The 20,343-nt window shown below is 58.4% G+C and overlaps 2 protein-coding genes across 2 annotated transcripts in view; one reads left to right on the top strand and one right to left on the bottom strand.

The window, feature by feature from the left end:
• Positions 1-10,391, top strand: part of PAK6 (p21 (RAC1) activated kinase 6) — a 33,893-nt gene extending 23,502 nt beyond the window's left edge. Inside the window, 8 exon segments of the mRNA XM_036844514.1 lie at positions 5,405-5,902; positions 6,026-6,159; positions 6,526-6,652; positions 6,753-6,878; positions 7,360-7,426; positions 7,429-7,470; positions 7,473-7,492; positions 8,896-10,391. Coding sequence (XP_036700409.1) covers positions 5,405-5,902; positions 6,026-6,159; positions 6,526-6,652; positions 6,753-6,878; positions 7,360-7,426; positions 7,429-7,470; positions 7,473-7,492; positions 8,896-9,063 — 1,182 coding nt within the window. The 3' untranslated portion in view covers positions 9,064-10,391.
• Positions 10,392-14,263: 3,872 nt separating this feature from the next.
• On the bottom strand, positions 14,264-15,634 carry ANKRD63 (ankyrin repeat domain 63). The gene has a single exon (XM_036844889.1). The coding sequence runs from the start codon at positions 15,632-15,634 to the stop codon at positions 14,486-14,488; it is 1,149 nt and encodes a 382-aa protein (XP_036700784.1). The 3' UTR covers positions 14,264-14,485.
• Positions 15,635-20,343: the final 4,709 nt, after the last annotated feature.

Genomic DNA, 20,343 nt, shown 5'->3' with positions numbered 1-20,343 from the left:
TAGCACGTGTGAGTCAGATGTTGCAAGTCAGGTCGTTTTCTGGGGGCCTCTGGGGGCCTATGGTACGCCTCAGCTGACATTCCTGCCCTCTGGGGTGTGTCTGGGCAGACCACACAGGGAGGCAGGCACCCCTGAAAAAGCAGCACCTTTAACCACAAGCCCAGACCCTCCCCTTGCCCCCAGTGCCCAGCAACCCCACCCAGGCCCCAGCAGAAGTAGGTGCTCCAGCCCCGGGGTGGGGGGAGGGGCAGGGTCTCTCTGGCTTCCTTTTCTGATCTTTTTTCTGCCTGGACCCCCAGCTTGTCCCAGTGCTCTCCTGAGGTCATGCACAGCCTCTCTGTGCTGCTTCTCCCATAGGCTATGTTACCCCTTCTCTAGTGAGGATTCTTCCCTCCCTTCCTCCCTTCCTCCCTTCCTCCCTTCCTTCCTCCCTTCCTTCCTTCCCTTTTTCTAGTAGTTCTTGCTTTGTTTGACATTCCTGTAATTATTTATTCTCATACTGTGTGCCATATGAAAAGCTAGAGGATTGAATTTGCCTGGGTCTGGGAGCAACAGGAGAGCTGACTTTTGGCATGTGTGACAGCCTCAAATGCACATATTTTTCTTGTAAAAAAGGAAACAGTGAAGGGAGCCCTAATGGTGACATTTTTTGGCAGGCCGAGGAGAACATTTTTGCTTCTTACATGCCCTATGACATCCTGTCCGTGGTGACAGTAACATCCTTTCCCATTTGGCAGATGAGAAGACTGACTCAGAGAGCGTGGGACAACCCCCTGGTGTCGCGAATGAGTCAGCCGAAGGCGGGAGGGAAGGCTTTTCCATGAAGGCATCTTTTAGCTCCTCCCTGAGGGTCGGGCAGAAATGAGCTTAGGCTGCACAAGGGTTGTAAGTCACACCTAAGAAACCGCCACCGACAGCGGCATGAGTAATGGAGTCCCCCCTCCCGGGATGGCGCCAGTGTGTCCAGCCCAATCGTGGAGGAGCGGTGGGGGGTTGAGGGGTGGCCTGGACCCTCAACCCCATCTAAGTCACTGCCAGCCCAAGGCACCCAGGGAAGGTTCTGGGCTTTGTGCCCTCTAGTCCCCACTGGGACAAAGGATGGTAGGCTGGGATCCCCTGTGGGGCGGGGGCTTTAGGGAGGAACAGATGAGACGTGGCTTGATATGCCCGTGAGAAAACATGAGCGCCTGTGAGCCGAGGGGTCTCTGGAAGGCTGTGCCCCTGGGGAGACATTCCCCAGAAAACTAAGGTGGGAGCAGGACAGTGCACCCTGCCAGGAAGTGCACTTCGAGAGTCCTGCTGGGGTGGGGGGTGGTTTCAGGGATTTGGAGAAAGGGGGTGTCGAAACTGGTATGCACGGTCCTGGGCTCCTGCCAGCACCCCACAGCAGGGGGCAGGCCAACCCCCCATCCCTGCACACCCACAAAGCACCTGCTGTGGGCCACTGCTGCGGGCTGTACGAGGTCTCCCCTGCACCTGAGGAGGCAGGTGGTGCTCACCCGGGGCTCAGAAACACCACAGTTCCAAATCCAGGGGAGTAGTTTCCTTCTCGGCCCCCTGGGCACACCTTTCTAGATGGATGTTCTCAAGCCAGGCCTCTGAAAGGCGGGGCCGAGACTGCCCCACAACCGCTCTGGGCCAGGGCTTCTCAACCCTGTACTATTGACGTTTGGATCAGATAATCCTTTGTTGCAGGGGCTCTTCTGGGTGTTGAAGGATATTTAGAAGCATCTCTGGCCTCTACGCACTAGATGCTAGTAGCACCCCTCAGATGGGACAACCCCAGATCCCTCCAGACATTGCCAAATGTTCCTTGAGGGAAAAAAAAATCACCCCCAGTTGAGAACCACTGCTCTCAGCAAATTACCCTATGGTTGGGAAGCATTCAGTTTCCTCCTCCTCCCCCAAGGCCTGGGCCCTGGGAACCCAGACCAAGCCAGCAGCCAGCCCTCCGCACTCAGCACATCCCAGAGGCTGGCTCTGGACACTCACAGCAACTCCTAAAGCAGCAGTCCATGCACTAGTGCCCTGGGAGGGCAGGCCACCAATGGCCACAGCATGCCAGGTGTGGCTGCATGAGGGTCTGTGACCCTAGAGCTCTTGTACTCAGCCCCAGGCAGCTTGGCCTGCAGTCACTCGCTTTGGCTAAAGAGCAAAAGGAGACCTCAAGTGGGGACAGAGAGGCCAAAGAGGTAAGACAGTTAGGAGCTTGGGAGATTTAGAAGTGGTCCCACTTAGCGGCAGAAAGGCCACGTCAGAAAGACCTCAACAATCAGCAAACCTTGGTTAAGCACCTACTGTGTACCATGTACTCGGTTACATGCCAAGGATCCCCAGTAGGACCACTGCATAGGGATCAGGGGTTAAGCTGACCAGGGGTGAAGTCTGGCCTTGTCCCTTACTGCTTAGTGACTCTAGGCAAGTTACTTAGCCTCTCTGAGCCTGTTTCCTCATCTACCAATGTAGATAATAATATTACCCATGGGCTAATAAAACAATCCACAGGGCTATGAGAATTAAATGAGATAATGCATTTAAGGCCCTTGTCAAGGTGGTAAGCCCTCAATAAAATGGCTTTAGTATTTCTTAAATATTATGAAATGGCCTCTGCCTGGGCGGCACTAACAGAACAGCCTCCCGAGCCCACAGCTGGAGAGCCTGGCCCTGTCTTCTTAGCCTGGGAAGGGAACATGAGGCATCATTGTAACTCCATGTACAACTCTTCTTTCCAGTGGCTTCCTGCCCAAGAAGAGGCCTCAGTCACACAAGTAACTCCAGAATTAATCCAGAGCCCCTAACAATTAATTCCACCTTTTGTCCCCCTTTCCCTTTCTTGGAGTGGTTTAACACGTTTCATCTGGTCCTTTCTCGTGGTTACGTTAAGTAAAATCTCCCTCCTTGTGGAGACAGGCAGCAAGGCCCACAAAGGGGCACTTGGGACCAGACCCTGCTGAGGTGAAGACCAAGCCTGGCCCGACCACCCCCGTGTCCTATGTCCCATGTCCCAGGCCACGTCAGTGCTGGCCCCCCCCAGATCCGTCTGCTGCTTCCATCCACCTGCTGCAGCCTCGGCCCCTGAGCTCAGCCAGCACCTGCGGCAGGGTCTCCACAGGGGCCTCGACAGCAGAGGGGGAGCGAACCCACCTCCTCAGCCCCTCCGCATGACTTGTCCCCACCCTCCCCGTGTCCATCATCCTCAGAGCAGAGAGCTCATGCAGGAGGCCGGGAGGCCAGAAGGAGAGGGAAACTGTTTTACCGCCTTCCTTAGAAATCCAGAGTGGAGAGAGGTCAAGGGCCGTGAGAGCAATCTCAAGAGCAGCTTTAGGAGCTTTTCGGATCCCCAGTCTCTGCCCAGCCCCACACAGATGCTCAGAGAGCACATTTTCTGTGTTAGGTCCATGCCTCGCAGGCCAGCAGGCAGCCTTTTTACAGAGCCTTGGAGGCTGCTACCGGGTGACATCTCATGGTCCTGCTGCTCCTGGTTGTGGCCTCACAGCCTTGGTGGTGGCCATGCTCCCTCCACCCCGAGTCCCAGCCCTCCCACAGGGTCCCCAAGGCCATGGAATTACAGAGCTGCTCAAATTGTGGTCCAAGGTGCCTCTCACATCAAAAGCCAGGGGCCTTGTTAAAATGCAGAGTCCCTGCTCTAGGGACCTACTGAAGCCATTTCCAAGGCCAGGGAATCTGCATTTTATCCAGCTCCCCAGATCACTGTGCCTTCATAGAGGAGACTGGGGCTCAGAGAGGGGGAATGGCCTAAGATTCATGACAAGTCAGAGCAGAGCAGGACTGGAGCCCAGGTCCTGACCCGCCAGTCTGGAGTTCCCACTGCTCCACCACAACAGAGTAGGGAAAGGGGGGTGCGGTCGGGTGCCCCTGCTGGCGGGGACAATCCATTTACTGCACAGATGTGCTTGCCGGGCGGGGATGGAGTAGTCACGGCAGTCCCGGGAGGTTTTCCTGGCTCCTTCACCTCGAGGGCTGAGCGTGAGCCAGGCACGGCCTGGCAGAGGCTGGAGTACACTCAGTGGGCCTGCGGGGCTGGGGGTGGCAGAGCCTGCCACAGCATGGCTCTCTGCCAGAAGAGGCACCGTGCACATGCCCGATCCTAGGCAAGGCCAGGGACTGGGGTGAGGGCCCTGAAGTCTAGGGGGGAAGGGGTGCTGAAGAGGTTGAAAGGACTCTGGCTGAGCCTGGTGACGCGCAAGGCGCAGATTCAAGCAGCCCAGCCCAAGCTGAGTGCTTGAGTAGATTCCCTGGAAGCTGATTCAGTTTTGAGGATGAGGACCAGCACCCTCTGGGCACCTAGACAACCGCCTATGAGATGGGCTCTGAGATGTTCCGGGAAGGCCTCTCTGCAGCTCCTCAGGTGTCGCCCGTTAGGTCGCATATGGCCCTCTCCAGGTGGCCCTTTTAAACATAATCCCTGGGAAGGGTCCTGCTGCACTTCGCCAGCTCCTTGGGGAAACCCAGGGATGGGACCCTTTCCTGCTGGGGCTGCTCGGAGGGCTGGGCCTGAGCAGGACTCACTGGGGGCCCAGCCTGCTGCTCAGTTCCATCTTCCCTCCCTCCCTCCCTCCCTGCCAGAGACCAGAAAGAGAGGCCCCCTGCCTTCTCTTCCTTCTTGGGGGTCATCAGCCAGGAGTTCCATGTGGCTAGTGGAGGAGCTGCTCTGGGGAGCCCTGAGGAAACCCCCTCACCCCTGGCCCCAAGGCTTGGGTTTGGCCGGACCTACCCTCCTGATTCCAGATCTCTCTAGCACCAGATCCCCAGCCCAGGAGACACCTGAGGACCCCCCAAGATGGTAACATGGCTCTGTGGTCCTCTGTTGGGGACCCAATCTCACTGCACAGACGCGCAGACTCCCCATTGTCAGGAACAAGCAGGACTATCCGACGGCAGCCGTGGCTTCCCTGCCCTGTCCTGGGAGTCGGTCACAGCTGCCTTGCTGCAGCCCCCGCCCCTGTGCCCAGGGCCTCTTCTGCCCGCATGGGCCCTTGGGTAGGGTAGCCACGGTTGTGAACGCCTCTGACCCAGAGTGCCTCCTGGTGGCCTCCCTGGGGTCTGGCTGTCAGTCGCCCAAGGAAGAAATACCAGCCCAGGGCACCCCAGGGACTCGGCTTTGTCTTCGCAGGAAGGTCGGTGTGGATATAAAGAGCTGTTGTTTTGTCTGCTCACCTGGGAACACTGGGGGTTGACTTCTCAAGCAGGACTATGGTTTGGCTTCAGCTCCATTTGAAAATCTTCGCTTGTGGCACCTCCCACGTTAGTCTGATGCCCAGCCCGGCTCTGCCCAACCCTGCCCGTGTCCAGAGGTCACGGCAGCCACCCCCTGCCTCTGGGAAGGGTACTCCAAATGCTCCCACAGCCAAACCCCTTTCTGTTTCTTCCTTTCTCCCTGCAGCCCAACTCCTCTTCCAGACCACTGCAGAAAGACCGCCCCCCAAGCCTGGTGGCCAAGGCCCAGTCCTTCCCCTCAGACCAGCCCGTGGGGACCTTCAGCCCTCTGGCCACCTCGGATACCAGCAGCCCCCAGAAGTCCCTCCGCACAGCCCCAGCTGCCGGCCCTCCTCCAGGACGGTCTTCCCCGGCAGGCTCCCCCCGCACCCGGCATGCCCAGATCAGCACCAGCAACCTGTACCTGCCCCAGGACCCCACAGTGGCCAAGGGTGCCCTGGCTGGTGAGGAAACGGGCGTTGTGACACACGAGCAGTTCAAGGCTGCACTCAGGATGGTGGTGGACCAGGGTGACCCCCGGCTACTGCTGGACAGCTACGTGAAGATCGGCGAGGGCTCCACGGGCATCGTCTGCCTGGCCCGGGAGAAGCACTCGGGCCGCCAGGTGGCCGTCAAGATGATGGACCTCAGGAAGCAGCAGCGCAGGGAGCTGCTCTTTAACGAGGTGGGAGGAGAGGGTGTGGCGGGGCATGTGGGACGGGCAGTGATGGCGGAGGCAGGCTGGACGTCTGCAAGCAGGGGCAGTGGGGAGGGTGCCCGGCACTCAGGCGTCCCCTCCTGCCCCCAGGTGGTGATCATGCGGGACTACCAGCACCTCAACGTGGTGGAGATGTACAAGAGCTACCTGGTGGGCGAGGAGCTGTGGGTGCTTATGGAGTTCCTGCAGGGCGGGGCCCTCACGGACATCATCTCCCAAGTCAGGTGGGCAGCTGGGAGGGCTGGGACCCAGCGCTGGCTGCTCCCGCCACTGCCCTGGCAGGGATATTAGGCAGCCTCAGGCCCGGATGATTGGGGTGCCCGTCACGTGGTCCTGAGCCACCCTGCCCACCCCCATCTGTTCGGGTTAACAGACCCAGGGGTCTCAGGGCAGTGGGGAAGACACTAGGTCTCCAGCCTAGGCCCAGGCCCGTTTCCATCAGGGCTCTGGCCTGACTGGGCTCCCACATACATTGTCCAGGAGCTGTGGGGCCCCCTACCAGGGGCACCTACTCTGCCCAGCCCGTCTGCCCTGCAGCCCCGCCAAAGCTAACATGCTCTTCTGCTGGTGGCCCTGCCTTCCCCGTCCAGGCTGAATGAGGAGCAGATCGCCACTGTGTGCGAGGCCGTGCTGCAGGCCCTGGCTTACCTGCACGCCCAGGGTGTCATCCACCGGGACATCAAGAGCGACTCCATCCTGCTGACCCTCGACGGCAGGGTAGGGCCCTTCCCAACCTGGCACACCCACGACCCCACTTCACGGCTCCTCCTCCTAGTTCGCCACTCACTCCCCTTTCTCCCTCTCACCCCAACCCCAGGTGAAACTCTCGGACTTTGGATTCTGTGCACAGATCAGCAAAGATGTCCCTAAGAGGAAGTCCCTGGTGGGAACCCCCTACTGGATGGCTCCTGAAGTGATCTCCAGGTGTCTGTATGCGACTGAGGTAACCGCTCCCTCCATCACCCAGTCCTCCCAGAAGAGGCTTGGGAACACATAGCTCTTCTACTTGTGGTCTCCTCCAGAGCCCCCCACCCAAAATAACCCCGGTTGTCGGGTTCCCACTTAGTCAATACCCTACCCCAATGTCCACTGCCCCTTCCCACTCTTGGTTGGGTCTTCTCTGGCCTGTGACCTTTGCTGCCACAAACTGGTCCCCAAAATGCTCTCCCTCCCAGCTCAAGGGTAGGTTGGGGTATGGCCAGGCTTCCCCATGTGTGGTGGCCTTTCTAAGAGAGTGGCTGACAGCTGTGCCCTGCAGTCAGTGGTCACTCACGCAGGTAGTAACTACCACAGGGAAGGTGACCAGGAAGGAGGCCCGACTCACCAAGGAAACCTGGGACCAGCTGCTCCCTCCCGCTGCAGGCATGTTGCTACCAAGGGGCCAGACTCTGGCCAGTGGAGTCAGGGACATTCTCCTCCTGCAGGTGGATATCTGGTCTCTGGGCATCATGGTGATTGAGATGGTAGATGGAGAGCCACCCTACTTCAGTGACTCCCAGTGCAAGCCATGAAGAGGCTCCGGGACAGCCCCCCACCCAGCTGAAGAACACTCACAAGGTCAGTCGGTACACAAGGTGTGACCTGCAGGCCCCGTTTTCCTGAGGCTTCAAGGATCAGAGTCTGGGCTGTCAAGCCCAGCCTCTCCCTCCCACAGAAACCAGAGGGCCCGGGCTCCCGGAAAAGGCTCCTCTTTCTCCACACAAATCCCGCACCTTGGTGTGGAGCCTAGTCACAAACTCCCATGGTCACTCCAGCAAGTTTCCACCTGCAGACACTGACGGGAGCCTGAAAGAAGGGAAAGCAAGGCCGGCGGGAGTCCCTGATGTCCTAGGAAGAATCTAGAGAAGTTAACTGAGGCAGTAACACCTCTACCCCATCTGTCAGGGGAGGCATACCAAGGCACAGTGTTCCCAGTCCATCACAGAGAATTGGCTTGCCCTCCAGCAAGGTACAGCCTAAGCACATCTGAGCCAGTTTTTCCTTAAAACCAATGTGTGTGTGTGTGTGTGTGTGTAACGCTTTTCTGCCAAATCCACCCAAACCCACAGCCCTTACCTGTGGGCAGGCACCCCCTGCTGGCAGCCAGCTCAGCACAGGGCTGCAGAATGGCACTGCCATCTGGTGGCCAGAGTGAGAAATGTCCCAGAGGGTTGAAGCTCAGTCTCTAAATGCAAGATAGTTCTGTAGCCCTGCTGGATGGGAGGAGAGACAGGAAACACTTTCTGAGACAGCTTGTCCTTGGAACCCGCACTCCTGACCCCCTAGACTAGCAGATATTTCTAATTGGCTAATTCCCCAGAGGATGCAGCCTTCCGTTACAGCCCAAGACTCAGCCTTATCCCAAAATATTGACTCAAAATGAACCAGGGTAAGCCCTTGACTTAGACTCTAAGGCTTAAAGAAATAAAGGAATCTTCCTTTTTCATGTCCCACTTTGTCCTTTTCTATTTTTCAAAACACTCCTTCCTTCCTGACCTCTTTTTTTATCTTCACTAAAGCCCTATGCAGCAGACAGGGAAAGCACATTTTATCATTAGCCCATTTTACAGATGAGAAAACTGAGCTCTAGAGAAAAGTACAACTTGCTGGAGATTAGGGATAGACCCAGGACTGGATCACTGGGTACCAATCCCGTGCCCCTTTCCACAGAGCCTGAACACTGAGAGCCCTGAGAAGCAGCGTGGTGCATGGGCTGTATTTGGAGCCCAGCTCCCCAGCTCTCCTGGTATCCTAATTCCATTGCTCACCAGCACCCCCTATAGGTGAACTGGCCACCTTTCCCGGACTGATGCTGACTTTCTTTACCTACCTGATAGTCCAGAAAGTACTGAGCCTGGGAGGAACCAGGAAGTAAGAAACAAGAGAATTTAAGACTTTCAAATGACAGTGGGGCCAGGCAGATTGGGTCACCCCAAAGTGGCTGCAAACTGTGGCTTCCTCTCACTGCCCGGCCTCCACAGGTCTCCCCAGTGCTGCGAGACTTCCTGGAACGGATGCTGGTGCGAGACCCCCAGGAGAGAGCCACGGCCCAGGAGCTCCTGGACCACCCCTTCCTGCTGCAGACGGGGCTGCCCGAGTGCCTGGTGCCCCTGATCCAGCTCTACCGCAAGCAGGCCTCCACCTGCTGAGCCCAGCCCCAGAATGCACCTGCCACCTGTGCCCGCGGGCAGGGGACACTGGGCCACCAACTTGCCAACAGGGCCTGGCTGCCTGCCTCATTCTCTCAGTATTCTCTCCAAAGATTGAATGTGAAGCCCCGACCCTGCCCTCCTGCCCCTCAGCCCACTGGGCCAGGCCGGACCTGCCCCTCAGTCACTTTCCCTCCCAAGAGTCCCCAGTTGCCTTTGGGATGATGGAGACCCCTTCTGTAGGATGACCCTTTGTTATTTGCACAGGGATATTTCTATGAAACATGGAGACCAGTGCTTCTGGCCACTGTGGCCAACACAGCAGAAAAGGCTGCTGTGGTTTTTTATTTTAAAGTAGTAGTACACGAGCATCCCAGGTCACCCAAGAGGCAGACTGCCTGTCTTCATCAGGATGTTTGCTGTTCTCAGCTCCAATTCCAAATCCTGGGGTCTGAGAGGACCACAGGGAAGGTGTTTATTGCCTGACTCCATCTTCCTCCCTTGTGTCTGACTTCCTGAAGGCACAGTCCCACCTGCACCTGCTTCCCGACCCACCTGTGCTGACAACACACTCCCTGCACAGCCCGCGCCCAACTGTGAACAGCCTGCTCAGAAGCCATGAGGGGGAGGGGAATTTTCTGGGTGAAAGAGGAAGAAGGCAGCTGGTGGTAAAGTGGTCTCACTTTACAGGATGCGTGTGCGCGCACGCGTGTGTGTGTGTGTGGTGTGGAGGAAGGTCACCCACGGCTGTCTTCGGTTAGGCTTCTCCATCTTCTCTCCCACTAAGCTCTGCTCTGAAGGTGACCTGCTTCCTTGGCCTGGTTTCCCACCTCTTAAGTCCTGGGGTTCTACCTGACCAGTGAAGAGGTCTGTATTGAGTCGAACACATCCTGGGGGCCTGGCCGGTTTCCGAGTTTCTCCTGTACTGTGGAATCTGAGAGCCAGGGACCAGAATGGTGAGGGAACAAACTTGTTTCACCTGTGAGCTTCATCTCAACAACCAGGTCCTCGGGGACCCGCTCTTCTTTTGTGTGCTTGGGGGACCTGTTCTTTTCAAAATCCTGGTCTAGGGGAGGTGAACCAGCTCCCGATTCCATCATGTCACTGGAACGGGCACCCCATTTGTGCGAACCTGCCCCTAGCTGCCTCCTCAGACACCTGTCTCCTTGTCCTCCTCCCCTGCCCACCTTCAGGGCTGTTGTGAGACAGGGAATCCCAGGGAAGAACTCCAGGTGTCTGGACCCTATCTAGATAATATTTTTAGATTCCTCTATCCCTAGGTGGCCTGCTTTGGGGCAAAAAAAAAAAAAAAAAAAAAAAAAAAAAAATTGCAAGGACTTTTTTTTAAGGGTCAGAGTTTTAAAAACAAAAGCATTGTCCCTTTTGTGAATTGTTTGCACTTGTGCCTGTTTTAAATTAAACTGAGTGTTCAAAACCTCTGGCCTTCCTGTTGTCCCTGGGAGTGGAGCCAGGCTGTCTTCAAACTGGACACGCTGTAGTGGGTGTCCAGGGTGGCCCTCCCTCCTCCCTGCTGTGAGCCCCCCGACGGTCATTCTGATCCGCAGAAAATCCTACTCCCTGGTGGCATGTGGGCCTGAAATGAGGGCAGAGAAGAAGAGAAACAGGAAGTGAAAGGCCCTTGGGACTGAAAGAGCTGAGAAATAGACAGGGCTCCTTCCCAGGGGAGAAGAACCCAACCCGGAAAGCCAGGGCCGTGGGCTGTGCTTGCTGGCTCCACAGGGGCTCTGGGGCAGCTGCCAGGGCTGATGACCACTTTCTGCAGCAGCATCTCCCTTCCCCCGTTTGCTTCCCCCCTGCCACCTCCCCGGAAAGTCAGAGGCTGCTCTCCTCAAACTGTCCATAGCAAGTGGCCTGGAACTGCTTCCAGTGAGAAAGCAGTCTCTGTTTCGGTTCTCAGAACAGAGGGCGACCGTGAGGAGCTGTGAAAGAGTGCAACTGGAAACCAAGAAGCCTGGGTCTTTAATCTTCTAGCTCTGACACTGATTCCAGCACTTACTTCCTGAGGTCTCGTTCTACCCCCTCTCTGTCAGGGTCACTGAAACCTTCTACCCAGGAGCAAGGAGTCCTGCAGACCTCCTCCCCCACAGCTCCCCACCTAGACAGCTGCCCTGGTCTAAGGGCCCCTGTCCCACCAGCTCAGCCAGAAGCAGCACCTGAGTCTTACCTCCAGGAAGCAGCCACAGTGGGCTGGGCAGGGATGGAGGCTGAGGGAAGGCGGAACCTTCCACCTCCCAACCGAAGCCCACGGTCAGGAGTGGTTGGCAAGGCAAAAAGAGGCCAGTTCTTGCAACTGAATAACACTGGATTTATTAACTATTCTTTTGAGCTCTAAGAGTCCTTCCACTGCACAGTGTCATTCCAAAAGCATGTGCGTATGTCATTTAGCCTCACACACAGACCGGTTCTGAGCTTGACCCGAGAGTACCAGCTCCAGTGGCACAGGTGACTTCACAGTGACGAAAGCAACAAGAATTGGAAAACCAAAATGTTTAGAAAAGTCTCTTCTAAACCAGATTGAGCTCGAGGGGACCCCAGCCTCAATGCCTTGGGGCTGACAATAAGAGGAAGTTCAGGATAGCGAAATGTGGTGAAACATCTAAGTTCTGCACAGAGCTGGGCCTGGTAAGAAATCTGCAAGAACAGCAAGGCAGTCAAACACACAATTCAGTTCAGACAGGAAAGATCTGTTGTGGTTTTTTAGAAACATCACTTTCAACCACCAAACCCTTGGCAATTCCAGAGAGGAGCCCTCATGGTTGTTTATCCAATAAAGAGGGCCCAAGGTGACGTTCAACCAAAAAGCCCCGTGTCAGCAACACTTGAAACATGACAGTACCTTCAACACAATGTGCAACCCAGACCCACGTCTTCAATGTGGTATTTTGAAGAAGCCAAAATACTTGTATTCTTACACCATTAAAATTAAACTTCATAAAAATTAAACACAGTTGGATAAGTGAGCAAGCAAGGATCAGAAAAAAGGAGTTTGCACTTGGGGTGTCCAATTACCACCCGTCCCACCCCAGATCCTCTCCTTCTGGCTTTTCAGGCGTTTTTCAGAACTTTTCAGTTCAGCCGCCACCCAGACAGTGGGACTGAGGAGAGGCAGATATTTGGGGAGAGAAAAATGGGGGAAGGGCAAAACACCCCAGAAACGAAAGCAAATCGCATCAGAAGAAAACAGTGCATAATCAGCAGGTCTCAAGGTTCAGAAATCGTGAGGGATGGGTTGGAAGCTCCAGTTTCTCAGAAGACAGCAGGAGCTCTCTATATGGAGCCTTAACCTGGAAGATCTTGGTGTCCTAAGTAAAGGGTCTGGGCTCCTGCTACTCCAAATGCGAGTTTTTTGTTCATTGTCCCTCACTTCACTGCTGTGAAATGACTTCAAGTATCCGGATTTAATACACAAGAGGAAGAGGATTCCATGGGTAAGTGCACAGGGAGGGAGAAGTACACAGCGGTGGCTCCAAATAAAACCACAGGGCTGAACTCCAAGCCTGGGCGCAGCGAGAACGCAACTTTGCCACCAGGGGGCACCAGAGATCACGTCCAGTGTCTGGGCCCTCGCGGCCTCGCGGACTCTGGAGCGGTGGAAGCACTGGGGAGGTGTCTGACACTTACACGAGGCCGGCCCCTGATCACCCATCCCTCACCCCAGGCCCAATTTCTCATCACAGGTCATTCTCGCTCTGGGTAGTTCCCCTAGAGTTATTGGTGAGAAAACTTCCGTTCTGCAAAGATGAATAGATCGACGTCTTGAAAAGACCCCACGGCCGGCAGCTGAGGGGCTGCACGCTCAACCTTCGGGGTTCCCAAAAATCTCCCCACGCGCTACCACCCCACGGGCTGGGCACACAGGTTCGTGTGCTGGCGCTTCCGCAGGATCCTAGGGCACGCGATTCGCCAGACCCTCCAGACCCCTCTCGCTTGGCCGGCACAAAGATGAGGGCGGGGGCGGGGAGGGATGGGGACGAAGGGCCAGGCTAGGAAAGGGCCTTTAACCACCTCTCCGCTGCTGCCTCTGACTCACTAATCTGCCCAGTACTGAAGCTGAGCCGGGCCTGCGTCCCACGCTTTGGGGCAGAGGCAGGGGTCCTTGGTCTCGAGCTCTAGCATCCATCATCCACCCTGCCCTCCATTAACGGCCCAGAGAGAAGCAGGAACCGTTTAACAGCCCTCTTCCAGCTCTCAAAGGAGTTTGATATAATTTAAACCCGGACCTGCGGCTCGTGTGGGCTTCAGACTCCCGCGCGCCGCCGCCGTTTAACGTGGCAAACACTTCAGTCAATTATCCCCCTCGCGGAGCTTCTATTTAAAGAGACATTGTCAGGTTCTTAAGCCTCGGATCAGACCCGCTGCTTTCTGCTTCACATACAAAGACTCAAAACACGAGTTCTTTGAGGATTGGAAGAAATACAATTAATCAAAGCCTTCGCAACCGTTCCCCCCTGCGGGAGCACCCACGTGCAAGACCGGGAGCTGCGAGGCGGTGGGGGCGGGGGAAGTGCTAAGTCCTTTCCATTTCAGGCCTCTGAGAGTGAGAGGAAATAGGCTCAAGAGCCCAGAGCTGGGCTGGGTAAGGGGGGCGAGGGGGGCGCGTGAGCGGGGCGGGGGGGAAATGACCCCACATTGTCGATGAAGTTGAATCTTGGGTCAGCCTTCGGCTGAGGCAGAAGGAGCTGGAATTACCCAGAAGCTGGTTCAAGGTACAACTGGCATTCCTGCCACCCCCAAACTATGCTTTCAATGTCTTGAGGCAGGAGTTTCTCCCCCCAAAAATTTAACCTCCAGACTCCTTCCCTCCTGTTCAGAAAAGCTCTGAGGCCCATCTCCAGGCTCCCCTTCTCCATCACTCCAACACAAGGGGAAGGGATACTTGGGTCATGTGGGGCATTACTGTCAGCATCACTGGGGTAGAGGGGCAGGGATTGGGGGGTGGGGGAGTGGGAGTGGGGGTGGGCTAGGGAGACTAGGCCTTTGTTCTACAGGACAACTCTGCCTGCCTGGCTGACTAGGGTGTGGGAAAACGCGGCAAGGGGAAGGAAACCCGGCAGGAGCCTGAAGGACGCAGGAGTGCGCCTTAGCGCCCAGGGAAGGGGGTCCAGCTGGAAAGCTGTAGCCTACGGATCCAGTCTTCTACTCCTCGCTTCCATGACAGGAACGGCAGGCCTTTAGAAAAGGTGAGAGACTCGGGCAGGGAATACCAACAAGCACAAAAAAGAAATAAGATAGGGGTCCCTTTCGGAGAGAGGGCTGAGGGAGGTCTCACCTTGGCAGTAGGGACAGGTTCTAGGATCTGGGGGTGGGAAACTGCCAGGAAAGTGAGGGACCTGGGAAAAAGAAATCCCAGTGGAGCAGAGGGGGGAAGGTGGGGGGGAGCAGGGCTCGGCCTCGAGGCTGTTTACCGCTGAGTGTGCAGCACCACGGCCTCCGTGCCCGCCTGCCAAGGCTGAGGCCCAGGCACCGAATGGGGCAGAGCGTTGGGCTCTAATTCTGGGCCGCTCTCGGGCCCAGGTGCCTCCCCGACCAGGCTGGGGATGTCTGGAGCTGTGGAGCGTCGGCGCAAACCCAAGCGGCCAGAGCCGGGGGCGCCCTCGGGGTGGGGGCTAAGGCCGACGGGGACTTGCACTAAGGTTGGGGGCGCTCCCTCCAGCACCTCCTGCGAACGCCACCGCCCAGCCCCTGAAGACTGGGGCGAGTGTGGTTGGGCCATCAGGGCTCCCGCCCGCAGTCGAGCCGCCTCCTCCTCGGTCACGGCACCCAACGCCAGGCTCATGCTCCGGCCCAGCTCCGGCCGCTCGCTGCCCTGCGCCCGGTGCCGACCGAAGCCCTTACCCCCTGAGCCAGCCTCGCCGCCGTGACCATGGCCACCGGCCGCTCGAGCAAAGCGCGCCAGGAGAGGCCGCGGTAGGCGGCGGGGGCTGGGTCTTCGGCGCTCCGGGCTGGGCGCGGGAGCCGGACGGCCAGGGGGGCTGTCGGAGTTGGAGCCCCGGGCCGCGGCGGCAGCGGCTGCGCGGCCCCAGGGCCCGGTGAGGGCCTGCACACAGGTCCCGTGGCCGCGGGCAGCGGCCAGTTGCAGCGCCGTGAGGCCCGCCCGGTTGGTGCGGTCGAGGCGCAGGCCGAGGCGGCGGAAAGAGCGCACCAGGAACTCGAGCACCGCCCCGTGGCCGCACGCTGCCGCCCACATCACCGGGCTATTGCCCGCCGAGTCGGCCGCCTCGGGGTCGCCGCTGAACTGCACCAGCAGTTGCACGGCGTCCAGGTGGCCGCGTTCGCACGCCAGGCTGAGCGCCGTGCGGCCGCGCTCGTCCCGCAGGTTCACTGCTGCACCCTGCTCCAGCAGTAGTCGCACAAAGCGCGCGCGCAGCGCGGGGTCTGGCAAGCCCACGGCCACCATGAGCGGCGTGCGGCCCTGCTCCGCGCGGCAGTCGATGATGCTGCGGTCCAGCGCATCCAGCACAAAGCGGGCCAGGTGCACTTTGCCCGCCTGCATGGCCTCCAGGAAGGTACGTGTACCCGCTCGGGGGCACAGGTCCTTGGGCTTGAGCATGGCCTCGGCCGCCGCGCCCAGGCGGCCCGGCAGCTCCGCACGGGGGCGCCCCTGTTCCTGAGCCCCGCCGGGCTCCGGCCCCCGCCGGCGCTCGGGTATGGCTCCCTCCGCGCGTGGGCGGCTGCGGCCGAGGGTCCTGAGGTTCCCACTCTGTCCTCCAGCTGCCCCGCCGCTCCTGGGCCGCACGCCCGGCGTCTCGCTGCTCCTTCCCTGGGCTTCCCGCCTGAAGGTGTAGGTTGCTCGCTACTCCGGGCTCCGCGCCTGGCCCGCCACAAGACGATGGGAGCCGAAGCTCGGGCTCCTCCTGACTCTCCCGCTGCTTTCCCAGTGTCCGGCGCCCCTCAGTCCGTAGTGGCTGGGAGCCGCGCCACTCACCCGCACCCGGGGCAGCACCGCTCCCCTGCTGAGACGGTGGCGCCCGCCGTGCGCGCCTGCCTCTAGCCCTGGCGGGGCGCGCCGCTCCTCAATCTGCTGGCGCCGCTCCTCCGCCTCCTCCCCTCTCGCGGGGGCCGGGCCACGCCAGGGCGCTTGCTCCTTACTTGGGGGGCTTGGCGGCGCGGGAGTCGCCGCCCGCATAGATACCTGGTTTTACAGTCTCGGGGGTCTGCATGGCAATGGCTACTCAGGAAGCGGGCTGAGCCGTCAGGGCCGAAACTGACGGGGCGGCGGAGACCGCCCCTGACCTTCACCCACCTCTCGGTGGGCCACGACGTCGGGGAGCAGCTTCTCCTCCGCGCTTCCCTGGGGCTGCGGCAGCGGGGGCGGGGCGGGGGCTGCTCGCAGGGGGCCACATACACCCGACCGGGCCAATCCCAAAGTCACAGTCTTCTCTCCCCACCCTCCGCCCCCACCGGAGTCGGTGCCCGGGTCTCCTTAGAAACTGGCGGGACCCTGAGCCCGTCGGAGAAGACGACGGCTGCCCCCATCGGTGCGGGTGGAAGGAAATGGGACCCCATGAGGGCAGAACTGGACCATAACCGAGCTGGGGGTGGTGGCGAAAGGCGGGCGGGGAGTAAATCACTCCCCATATCGGGGGAGGGAGGTACCTACGCTGCGCGGGGTTGGGGGCCCTCAGTCTGGCTGGGAACCGCCACTGGAAGTGTAGCGAATCACGCACGCACACACAATTGTTCCTCCCGCACACGCTGATTCGGCGCGGGGGTGGCGGTGGGGGAGTGCGCTCTCGTATCTCGGACGTCTCCAACCGAGACAACGCGCCCGCCTGCCAGCTCCCGGCGGCTGAGAAGCTGGCGGTGCGGAGACGCGGCGACCGGAGCGGGCGCCTTAAGATCCGGGAGTACTGCAGCCGCGTTAGCAACTCCTCGGCGCTGCCTCCCCGCTGTTTCAGGACCCATCGCCACCCCGGAAAGAGCGAGGGCCATGCAAACGTCCCCCAGGGTCCCCGTCTCCCTCTTGAGCACAAAACCACCCCCAGACCACAGGGCTCTGACCTTGACCACTAGCTGAGCCCTTCCGAGATAAGAAGAGAGCACGAGTCAACAGAGTGTGAGAAAACCACCGCATCCCCTCTCCCTCCGGCCCGCTGCTCCGCCCTGGGGGGGCGGGGGGAGCAGGCCTCGGAGGAGGGGAGTCAGAGCACCTAAGAGCTGCAGAGGGTGGGAGGGTGTGTAGGGTTGGAATGGATATTTGTGAAGAAAGAGTGAGTCAGGTATCGACTACAGAATTTACTGAGACTTTTTGTGAGCCAGGTATTGTGTGTTCCCAGCCGTGGGAAATACAGAGGCGGAAATTCGGTTCTGGATGGAAGAAACCTCCCCTCTCAAGCGGGAAAACAAGATCGGGACAGAAAAAGTCGAGTTTATCGCCTGGGGGTTGAATACGTATGTTAAATACAAAACGGAGACAGTCCCTGGAGGAGAAAACAGAGTTGTGGGGAAAGGCGGACTCTAGGGTCTTCTGAGAATAGGGCTTCTGAGATGGTCTTCAAGGATGTGTGGGATCTGGCTGCTAAGACGCAAGGGCATATAAGCAGGAAAAACACCTTTAGGGGACAGTGTTGAGGGCTGCTTTAAGGGGCAGTGTTGAGGGCTGCTTTAAGGGGTCCCTTTATATGAAAGACAGGAAATTAAGGGAAGAACACAAGTGTCCTCAGCCTGGGCAAAGTAGTGACCAGAAGCTTTGCAGCAGGCTCTGCCTGGGGAAAGGTATGGGCAAGGAGAGGATTTGCCTCTGGGAAAAGCCCTTGGGCTCAGATGGGGGCGCGGCAAAGTGGGCACGTGGCTCTGCACCCTGAGCTTCTCACCTCTCTCCAGCTCCCAGGCTTCAGGGATGCCCACATGGCATCGGGGCCAGCCGTGAAGCAGGGACTCCCACTTCCCTCTCTCCTAGGCAGAGCATGTGATGTATGCCTGTGCACACCGTGAAGCCCCCCTTCTTACTTTTTGCATTTTTTAATCCCCCTACTCTGGGATCTGCCACTTTTCTCTCATGGTGTCACAGAAAGGGCACAGTATTTGACAGCAGAGTTAAGTCCCAGCTTGAAGGCATTTACTAGCAGTGTGGCTCCAGGCCTGCATACTCTCATCTGCAAAAAGAAGCCAAGAACACCAACCCTGCCTGCTGCAAGCAACAGCAAGCTAGAGAGTGTCAGGGAAAGAGCTGCACAGTTATTCAGAGTGCAGAAAGCCCAATCCCACCCCCAGACCTGCGGGCCCCACCTGGGGTATCACCTGGAGTAGGAATAGACTCGCCAACCCTAGTAAGGACGCAGGAATGCTCTCCCTGTTTACTCAGGTAGCAGAAGAAAGGTTTTCTTCCCTTCATGACTCCATTTCCCTTTTCTGCAGCATGAAAGAAATTGCTTTCTTCTCTTCTTTCTCTGTTTCCAGAGTTAGGGGAGGGGGTATCCCAGGAATCTGTGTGGCAGGCCAGCCCAACAAGCCAGGCAGTGATAACCCCAGGTGGAGGAGAGAAGCAGCAGGAACACAGAAGGGGCACTGGTCCCAAAGAGCCCTGCCCCTCCTCCCTGAGCCAGCTCAGCCTCATTTGTGTCCTTTTTCTCTGTGGTGGATGGAGAGTTCCAGGGAAGAAGAGGCGCTGAATCAGGGCCTCACCCTGGCCCGTCAGGGTGTGCTGTGCTGGGTACTCTCTGGAAGGAGTGGCCGTTCCATTGCCCCAGCTGGTACTACCAACCCAGCCAGGCCTGTGGTGGGATGGGGTGGGGGGAGCAGTGCCACGTCTCATGCCCTAAAGCCTTTGCTCTGACTTCCCAGTGGGCTCAGCATGTTCTGAGCAGAAAAGAAATAGCAACGATGAAAAAAAGCTGAGACTCTGCTGCGGAGCACAGAGGCACCAACAGCCGGAATTAGAAGCTGTCGCTTAGGGAGCTGAAGGCTGACAGGCGATGGAGCTGAGGCAGGCAGGGGGCAGGCAGGCACGCCACACTCCCCTCCCCTCCCACCTGCTGAGCCTCCCCCTTGCAGGCCCCAGGCTGGCAAAAGGGCTTCCTCCCAGAGGCGGCTCAGGTCTGCAGTCTGTCACTCTGTCTGCAGCTGCCCCCCTTCCCAGGCCCCCTTCTTTCTTCCTCAAGTGTCACCAGCCCCCTCACCCTGTCACGTTGCACCAGCTCAGCAGGGTTGGGCCTGGTGGCACGTGGCTGGGAGATCCAGAGAGCTGGTGGGGGGGGGGGTGGTGAGTCAGCAGGGGACTCTGGCGTCTGAGTCAGCAGTGGGATTGGGAAAGGGGTAGCGACCCTTCTCTTTACGCAAAAGGTGAAACTGAGGCATGCCAAGTGGACAGGGAAGCTGGCCCAGCCCCACAGATCTGCAGCAGGAGTGGAGGCCAGGTGCTCTTCCCTTGCTCTAGAGCCCTGAGGGAGGGCATCAGTTCTTCCTCTGCACATCCCCTGAGGCCAGAGATTAATTCACATCCAGGGCCCAAGGACTATGGCATTTTCCCAGGGGCACCCTGCCCTTTTTCCAGAGGACGGAAAGCAGGGAGGTGGGTATTTGCCCTGTCCTCCTGGGAAGCCCCCAGCCTGCTGTGCAGAGGCCTCTCCAGGAGGGAGGATTGCATCCCCTTCCCCATTCCTGGGCTTTTCAGCCCCAGACTGGAGGCCTAGAGACTCTGCCCAGCCTGACTGAGGGGCAAAGAGAAGGCCAGTCTTCTTCCCCTGAGCGGTCATTGGTCAAAGCTGGGACTGCCCAGGTGGGCCCTATTTGGCACTGGCTCTGGCTTATGCCCCATGCCCAGGTCAGTGAGTTCCTCTAGGCCTGGATCCTCATCCTGTGAGGTTCTACCCCTGGGTTGGGGAGGAGATGGGGCAGCTGAGTGCTCAGCTAGAGTGCTGAAGACAGGGCACTGCCCTTGGGTGTAGGTGTCCCGACCTCTGCTGTCTCCAGTGTGTATGCAGGCTGACCAATGACAGGCCTTACTCCTGTGAATGAGCAGGCCGCCTAGCCTCACCCTGCAGCCAGGGACTGCTAGCATCCCAGAGATCAAGCCCCCAGAGGGATGGGGGGGTTGGCTAATGGCATTTGCTACAACTCTCTGATAAGAAAACAACCTCTTCCCAGAATCAACCCGGACCCTGCCTCTCCAAAGCCAGTGTCTGTCTTCATTTGGGATTTGGGCTATGTCAATAGGTGCAGTGATAGCTGCCCAGAAGCCTCTCTACAGCCTGTGTTTGGTCAACCATAACTGCCACAGGAGCCTGAGAATCCCACCGCTCTAAGTCTGCCTAAAGGGGC

This window comes from Balaenoptera musculus, chromosome 2, assembly GCF_009873245.2.
Source record: "Balaenoptera musculus isolate JJ_BM4_2016_0621 chromosome 2, mBalMus1.pri.v3, whole genome shotgun sequence".
In the NCBI taxonomy this organism is placed as follows: domain Eukaryota; kingdom Metazoa; phylum Chordata; class Mammalia; order Artiodactyla; family Balaenopteridae; genus Balaenoptera; species Balaenoptera musculus.
The sequence above is the reverse complement of the archived record's forward strand: the minus strand, read 5'-3'. Positions and strand labels throughout refer to the sequence as shown.